This window comes from Trichoplusia ni, chromosome 9, assembly GCF_003590095.1.
Source record: "Trichoplusia ni isolate ovarian cell line Hi5 chromosome 9, tn1, whole genome shotgun sequence".
NCBI classification, from domain to species: domain Eukaryota; kingdom Metazoa; phylum Arthropoda; class Insecta; order Lepidoptera; family Noctuidae; genus Trichoplusia; species Trichoplusia ni.
In genome coordinates this window covers 5,099,752-5,108,967 of record NC_039486.1, presented here as the reverse complement: position 1 = coordinate 5,108,967, position 9,216 = coordinate 5,099,752, and the positions used below count along the sequence as shown (strand labels likewise).

Genomic DNA, 9,216 nt, shown 5'->3' with positions numbered 1-9,216 from the left:
TTGTTTTGCCGAACATTTTTTTTTCTAGCTGTATGTTGTTATTTTTTTATAATGTGGCATTTCCACATTATAAAAAAATAAAAACAGACAATTTCGTCTAAAAAATAAAATATTATTTTTAATGTGAGCAACCCTTATCACTTAGGAGTATGAAAAATAGATGTTGTTCTGTTCTCAGACCTACCCAATATGTATACAAAATTTCATACAAATCGCTCGAGCGGTTTTGGAGGAGTACGGTAACTTTTATATATTAGAAGATTCTTCAATATTCTTCCTCGATCTGTTGGTTACAACTTAAAGCTCGAACGGTTTGTGTGCTAGTGATAATATTTGGCAACTGGCATATAAACACTAGAATTTACGGTAACTCACGGTGTTGCATGGCGGCCATTTTTTCAAACCATGTTGATACCGGCAATCGTCTCGCCGGACTCTCTCAGCTAAATAGAGCCTTTTTTGAAAAGATTTCAGTTGGTTACCTTGTTTATTTTTCTACCTTGGGTTTAGTTTTGAGATACAGGGAGTTTGAAATGTAGTTTTAGTGATTTTCAAAGATGCCGTACGACTGCCGAACGTTGGGCTGAACCTACGTAGTTTTCGTACTTTCTGAGGCAAGGACTTTTTAAATGCGGCCTTACCTGTAACTGCCTGTAAGATCACATAATTCAAGGTGTTTTTACGCATCTATTCGATGACAAAATTGATAAGCTCTATAGAGTTGAGAAGTAGAGTTGCTGAGAGTATGGTAGGTGTAATACGTGGTTACACTTTAACCCCGTAACCCCTGACTTGGCTTAACACAACCTTTCCAAATTTTCTGGTGTGCTAGTTTCCTTCTTATGTTTTATCCTTCACGGTTTGAAGTTAGTGAAACTAACTTTGAGCATGGCATATGCTGGGAATGGAAACTGTGAAAAGTTTGGACCTCCAACGGCCATATCACTAGTCTGATACTGTTATCAGATCAGACTAAATGGGATGGAAAGGCTGTATAATATCGCACAGATTTCGGCATGTAGGCAAGTCGCATTTCTCCGAGTACTTACGATATTGTATCCCTCTTTTTTGAACTGACATATCCCTCGTCGAAAAGGAATATCATTTGAGGTATTCTGTTATATCATCATGTATCAATGTGTATGTCGACTGAGCTAGTTTACTAAGCTGGGATTAACGTTGAATTGGTTGAAAATAATAATTATGTAAACTTCAAGGATAATTTTAATCTTTGGTATTAAATATAATCGATTTTGTGTCCTTGCAGTTCTTACTTATAGATACCAACAATAGAAAATAATTTCTCATTTCGTAAATTTTTACATTAAAAATTGTTTAATTACTTCACATGGTAAATTGTTTAACATGCTTAACAATTGGCACTAACAAACAGCCACTCGCTTGAATATACATTTTTATGAAAATTTTCATACATTTTATTTGAGCGTGAATACATGGTATGTTTTGTACAAAATACATTTACTTAATCCTTAAAAATATTTTTGGTGATACATACCTATTTACTTAAAAATAATGTTATTTAAAGAATTTATCTCGTAAAAAGTTAAATATTCACTATTTACAATGGAATGTCTAAAAATACATTTTCTTATAAAAGTACGACCTACTTTTCCATATTACTGATACGTCTTGCTGCTATTGTAATTCGTCTTTATTGAATCAAAGTTTATATAATACAACTACAATATTCAAACATGAGTATATAGTTTCACCTGTATGTAAAATTAGAAGTTAATCCAAAAAAGACGATTTTAAAATTGTGCAATCCATAAACATTTGTTCAATTTTTATTACGTTGTTTCTATGAAAAATGTTTGTAAATCTGTTGGCAGTCACCCTTTAAAGTGTGACTGTTGCAGCTGTTAAAGCGAGACGCCACTCTACGCCCGGTAGCGCGCCATCTCTCTTGCCGCAACTGCTAGTCTGACTTTAATAAGTGGTGGTACTTCCACGGGTAATAGTTTTTGATGAAAAAGTTTACATTCGTTGGTTTCTCCTTTACATCGTGATGAGGCACTTTGTTTATTCTTCTCTTATAACATCCTGTTCGACTTAAAGACTCGTGTTTTAATATTACTGACTAGCTCTCACTGGCACTATCAGTAAAGTCCTACCATGGCCGATAATATCTAAATTGATAAAGCTACAGTAGATTGATTACCCTTGTCTCCTTATTAATATAATTATAAATGCTGTACTTCATATAAAAAAACTTTTAAAACTTTAAATATGCAAACACAATCTCCATTTAATACTAACAAACCAGTGAGATCTATTTATTGTGACTCGTCAAAACTTGTGAACACCAATCTGCCGGCATACCGCTACCTTTTAATGTTGTTGCAGCTGTGGAAGCGAGAAAGCACTATAAAGCGTATAGCTTTGTCTCTCTTCCACACCGGCAATGAATACCTAATTTGGGGGGGATGCTCCAATTTTACTATTCCTTTATTTGTCTTCGAATTTATATCTACTATGTACATTATATGTTATTTAAAACTTTGTCTGATACACCTTAAACCATAAATATTACACAGCGTATTTAAACGGACCCCGATTATACAACAACACCGCTTTGGCGCATAATATAACGATGAACTTTGTTCAAGATATTGTTTTTAACATTAAATTACAAAATTGTCATCAACTGATAATTTGTGTAAGAGGACTGAAACTTATGTCCGAGTTTAGTTGAAACACGCTGTACAATATATCTCTATTTTACAATATTTCCACGTATAAATAATGCTAGCGAGTCGAAAACTCAGTTAAAAACTAGACTAGCTTACATTTCACGAACATGTAACGTCTTTAAATAAACCATTGTTATCTTAACACAATTTTCTATGAATTTCGACACATGTCACCATTTACTCTTTAACCTGATTTTCAGTATAAAAAAGGCTAAAACGGAAACTATAAGCCCTATGCTTATCAAAGCAACTATGGCTAGAGAAAACTTTTCCCCAACCATGCCGTTGTCTTGGAGGAATTGAGTGGGGTATGAATAGTGGCAATAAAGTTCTGAACACGCGAGGTTGGGTCTGTTCATCCCGAAGATAGACAGGACTACGCCGACGAGACCGTGTTTCAGGAAGGAAGCGTTGAAGAGCCAGCGGATGAAAAACGGGGCGTCAGTGTAGCGGAGGAAGAATCCGGAGAAGATTGTGAACGGCATTATGAAGAAAGGCCCGAATATTACGCCATTCTGAAATGAGAGAAATACAAGTTTAAAGCGGTACTCAGTGTTTTTGTATTCGTTACGTTTGTTGCTACTTGCTTCTTCGTGTTGCTGGGGACTTTGCTAGCGGATTTGTTTTCCTGCTGTAAGGGAGAGCAAATCTGATACCTACTCATGAAATTCAAACTGTGCTATTTAGTAGTCAAATTCAAACGAAAGACTTGATGTTGATTTAAACTCTACTCTTAGATTGATTAGAAAAATTTACTATTTAATCCTTCCCTTTATCAAAGTTATTGTATTTAAATATCTATCATAATCATTATTATTATTTAGGTTTTATGTATAAAATGGTACAAGTTAAACTTCTAAGCTAGGACGGGGTAGGACATCGTAGTACCACAAAACAACAGACATGTTTCTTCCTCATCATCCTTCTTCGATCCAATAAAAATAACTCACCTTAACATTAAACAACGAGCCAATGAGCAGTCCTTTACACAGTGCGACGTAAGACACCAGGAGTAGTATCAGACAGAAGCTGGCAAACCGTTTCATTTCGCCCGGCTGCCCGGTCAGCCAGTACACTATGAATGCATACGAGAGCGTGCACACAGTCTGTTTAGGCAAGGCCGATACCACTGTTGAGGTGTAGTATGCGCCCGCAGTGTACCACCTGTTGAAATGCTCGCGTCGAATCACAGGGATTTCCTCGGGAACTGGAACAGAATGGGATTATTGTTTATTTCCTTGTGTAAATCAGATGTTTTTGGGATTTTTTGCCGCACAGCATTTATTAAAATTTGATTGACTAAAAAGGTTGGCGTAGTTAAAAGCAAAAATGTATGTCATCTGGCAATCAATTTCAAATATTTGTTTGTAGAAGATTAAAACTCGGTAAAATCATACTTACAATTAATAGAAACAGAACTGAAAGCGGTGAACATAAGGAACATGAGGCTGAAGTACAGGAAGTTGTAGTTGTCCCTCACGTACTTCGCGTCACTACCGATGTTATAGAACAGCGTCCCAATGAACAGAGCCATCGCGCAGTGGATCCCCGTCGACATTATTGTGAAGGCTGGGTCTCTCCAAATAGACTGGAAAAGAAAATAGATCAAAGTTTTTATTCTGAACAAGAATTACGTTGATAAAAGGAGTCCAGTTTACAATTGATTTATTAATACTTTCAACTCGTTTATGAAATAGGTGGAGTTTTAAATTGCACTTTAGGTACTTGTAACCGGTAATTCGCGGTTGATAAAGTTTATAAAAATAAAAATCATTTACGAAAGTGTATCTTTTGGTTTTTATGTGGCCATTGTGGCCAACTATTGAATATTGAAAATGCACATTAAAAAACTTTTATCCGAGAGGTTGTCTTAAAGATAACTCATATTTATTTATAAAACAACAAAAAGTATAATCTTCATCCAAAATTAATTACCTTAGCATTCATATGACCCCTCTGATTAAGTTTTGTTGCTTTATTACAAATGTTATTTGCGAGGGACATAATAATAACAAATCAAGAATTTGATATCAGTTTATTTATAGTTAGCGTTTTTAAATTCTTGGTAGTTTCTAGATTGTAACTTTGAAAGTAGATTTTACCCGGGAAGCAAATTAAGTGAAGCGTGATAAGCATAATGAGTTACTGAAGCATTACAAAACGGGTCTTAGTAGTTTATACTCTTTCGCATGTCCCTATTCTATAATCCTCAAACCAAATTAAAGTCAACAAATATGTATTTGTCCCTTTACCCGCCATACAGTACGAAAGGATTTTATAATTATATTGAGTCTTTTGCCTAATTTGTGTGTTGCAGACTTAAAACAAAACAAATGCTGTGCTCGAATTTCTCTCCTTTTAAAAAACGAACGACATTAATTGTCTCTTCCAATAACAAATTATTAAAAAATGACATGTCTTGTTTTCTTTTTAAACAAATTCAAACACCTCTCGTTAGAGAGTAAATAGAACAAATAATGTTTCGTAGACGCTTTCACAAAACATGTTCTTCGAGCTAATAATATAATTATAGTTGGGTTCGCCTCTCGGCGAATTTTGATACAAGTAATTTGATGTAAGTATCTTATTTCTTTTATTTGTAAGTAGACAGTCGTATGTGGGTTAAATGTCCCGTTATAAAACCTTTTTGGGATCAACAATTTGTTGTTTTGACTTCCGTAGATGTACTAGCTGTGCCCACGGTTACTCCCACGTATTTTTGCGCTTATTGATCATAGCGTGATGATATACATACAGCTTATGGTCTAGGCTAATATTTGGACGGTTTAGCGTAAAACCTAAACGATGCTATCAGTTTTCTAGTATAAATTGTGTAAATGAGGAAAAAAAGACAAAGGATTTTTTTTCTAAACCTACCTACTAAATGATAATACAGTAATCTAATATAAATATGCCATTATATTAATCAGTTTCGTTTAATCCAGGATTAATTTATAAATCCAATATAAAAGAGCAAGATCAATTCTATTCTTTGAATGTATTATACTATCAAATTCTATACTCTCTCTTTTCAAGTCCGACTGTTAATTAATAGTATGTTGATGAGAATAGTTTGAGTAACATCAGATTTGTTTATCTAAAGCAGGATTTAAAATGATTTCCATATTTTTTGCTGATTTAACAATGACAGTGTTTAAAAAATAAAACTCGGATTTTCTTCGTGTACAAAGTACGGTAAGGTACAAGTTATAGTACTCGCGTTTACTTCCTCTAAATAATCTATTCATTAATACGGCCAAGATATTACTAAAACAAGGCTATCCTCAAGTAAATTGGACAATTGTTTCATGTACAAGAAAACCTTTTTTTTTATTTTCCCCTACCAACATCACTCCCTTTATTGATACATCTTGTATAACACACAAGATTTTTTCTATTATGATCTGGAAAAGAAGTCGAGGTGGTATACCGCTTAGGCTTATGTGATAGAAAGTTAAAATATTTACCAATAGGGATCTCCTGGTTAACGTAGTAAATTGTTTACAAAACGACGTTGAGTATGTGCTCTTTAGTGCTAATAGGATTTTGCTCGTCGGATCCTCTTTAGGGGCCGGTAGAGTCGTCAAACAAACTTCTTCACAGGCACTAAGATTAGATTTTTCTGGAAAAAAAAAAACATAATTGGTATAAGTATAAGTAGTGTAAGTTTTCAAATCAAGTTTATTTCAATACTTTAGTTGGTACAGACGATTTTATATTTGAAGCTAAACTCTTACTTTTTTGCAATAATAGATAAAGTTAAGAAGACAAAAGCGCTCTTAAAAATAGAATAATAATGCCTGTATACATCTCAGTGTTGGCCACAGGCCCCTTCCCATATAAGGAAGGTTGGAGAATTGATCACTAAGCTAACTCACTGCGCATTGCCGATATTAATAACTGGAATTGATCTCCAATAGATTAAATTAAATAGATTAAAAAAATAATGACAATACATACCTATTATACTACTATCAGTCTCATGAGATATATTTGTACACCAATTATTATTTCTTCCATTATCCGAGCTCTCTACCAACCCACTTGCATTTTCTACGCAGATTTCGATTACTGGAATAAAGACAATAATTTTAGAACACATCACATTTTATTTGTTTGTAGACCAAGTATTTGGAACCTGTTACTAAGAACTGACCAAATACGTGAAGAAGTGGTTTTATTAAGACCAGTTTGTCTCATCAAGCTAAGTTTAAAAATAACACTCCGTATCTTGAGACGAACAAAAGTACATTTACTTAAGACAAAGACTCGTATTAAAAGTATTATCAGAGTTGCTATAACTTTGGATATAAATTGAATATTATTTTCAATAATGTAGTAATTAAACCAGTAAAAATATTGTGGAAAATTCTGAATTCCCCCTTCCCTTGACTCAACAAAGCGAGGTCCACTTGGGATATTTTTAGGACCGTCTTGTAATTATCAGTATGTGTATGGGATGTATCGAATATACATCATCTATAGAGGACAAATTTGTTTGAAGTTATAAAGTGTCGGTAGCACACACAAATAGTAACAACTTGTTTCGAAGACCAGACCGGTTCCGAAACTAGGCTGGTTTCCATTATGAATAAATTATACGTAAGTGGCATTTGTTTTGATTCTACTGAGTCGTGTTATATTTACCAGTATAGATTATATTTACCAGTATGTAGTCAGGATGTAGGGATTATTGAGTTATTTAAAATTACAAATAAAATGCAATTGCCGGACGTAAAGACTTAGGATAAGTTAACTAGCAAATTAGAGAGGAGACCGGGCTCTAATTAATGGGAACATTGTCAGACAAAAGAGAAATAAACGCGAAAGTTTGTGCGTAGAAATGTCTGTTACTCTCTCATGCTCATTTAATCGGATCAATCGATGTAATTTTTGTATGGATTTTAGTTAGCCGACATCCTAAATCCTAAGCTATCACACATCATCGTAACAAAAACCTACTTTTGCTTTGGGCGGGATTGCCCGAAAGGGTACTACGACCCTGGTACTCAAAGGAAGGAATATGGTTGGGTGTTAGTCAGTAACAGTCAGACTCTCAATCGTTCAACCCAAAGTGGAAGGAGTAATTTGATGATTTTCATCCCAAAAAAAACAAGTTTGTAACACAAAGTACTATGTATCCTCATGAATACTTACAGAAATCAACAGGGTTGTGGTACGGTGGGCACATCAGATTCATTCGCTCTAGATATGGCAGGAGTTGTGTGACGGAGCCGACGTACGCGCATCGCCCCGCAGCCACGGCATATATCCGGTCCACCATGTATAGCAGGCCGGCAGACGGCTGGTGCATCGTCACAACCACCGTCCGCCCTTGCCGGGCTAAAAGGTGAAGTAAATATACTATTTGCTTCGATATTGAACTATCCAGCCCACTGGAAAGAAGATATAATGACGTTGTACAGTTTTATTCACATGTTTAAAATGGTACCACTACTTTTTCATTAATAGATATATATGTATTAAAGAGTGTAGTTAGGTCTCCAGACTTATTTTACGCACTTTGTCCCTCAAAATAAACCAATTAATGAATTATTAAGTACTGAATGTTGCAGACAAAGTTTTAACTCTGCAAAAAGTTTATCATCGAACGTCAAAAAGTAGAAATACGCCAAGTTTCATGCATCGTTTCTTTTGTTACCATGTAGGTAACAAAAGAAATGACTAGAAATTAAGTCGCAAATGACACATTCTTCAAAGTTATCAATTAAAGGGCAAGAGCAGTAATCCGTCATTGAAAATGTTCGCCAGTCACACAATTTTTATCGAACTATTGGAGAATTCCGTCACGCCGTGCACTGTGTTACTTTGTAACAATCGCTTAATACGTAGATATAAGTCAAATAGTGGATTAATTACAATGTTTAATGTCGCCTCATTTAGATAATTTATCAAACTTTTTAAATATCTATAGATAAGCACTTTGAAGTGAACTGACTTTGAATTATGTAATAAAATCAGATTTACAAATGGGGATATTTTAAGTTCTCAGCTTTCTCCTCATAATATTACAAATTAAAGGTTTGCACGTTAGGTTTTGGGCGCCGAAAAAACATGATTCATTTGTTGATTAAAAATTACACTTGTAAATGTGTCTGTATATCATAGAAAAGTTAAGGAATGATTTAGTTCATCTGAAAGTAAAATAGAAGTTATTGAATAGACGAAAACCACACACACATAAGATGCAGGTTTTTTTTCAGGAACCTGCAACTGCAATTAGTTTAGTCACGCAAAAGTTGGCAACAGTATCTTTGTATTAACAAAACAATTCACAATCCTACTACTATTATAAAGGCGAAAGTTTGTAAGTATGGGATGTATGGATGTTTGTTACTCTTTCACGTAAAAACTACTGAATGGATTTGAATGAAACTTTACCACAATATAGCTTATACATCAGAATAACACATAGGCTACAATTTTTGAGTTTTCTAATGTGAGGTCGAAAAAAAACAAATTTTTTGCGCTTACATTGCAA

The 9,216-nt window shown here is 34.4% G+C and overlaps 1 protein-coding gene across 1 annotated transcript in view; it reads right to left on the bottom strand.

Annotated features, from left to right (window-relative positions):
- Positions 1–1,556: 1,556 nt before the first annotated feature.
- Positions 1,557–9,216, bottom strand: part of LOC113497700 (ATP-binding cassette sub-family G member 4-like) — a 33,495-nt gene continuing 25,835 nt past the window's right edge. Inside the window, exons 5-10 of the mRNA XM_026877389.1 lie at positions 7,872–8,110; positions 6,675–6,785; positions 6,182–6,336; positions 4,116–4,302; positions 3,665–3,921; positions 1,557–3,229 (exon numbers count right to left, since the gene is read on the bottom strand). Coding sequence (XP_026733190.1) covers positions 2,885–3,229; positions 3,665–3,921; positions 4,116–4,302; positions 6,182–6,336; positions 6,675–6,785; positions 7,872–8,110 — 1,294 coding nt within the window. The 3' untranslated portion in view covers positions 1,557–2,884. The remainder of the gene's footprint in view (positions 3,230–3,664; positions 3,922–4,115; positions 4,303–6,181; positions 6,337–6,674; positions 6,786–7,871; positions 8,111–9,216) is intronic.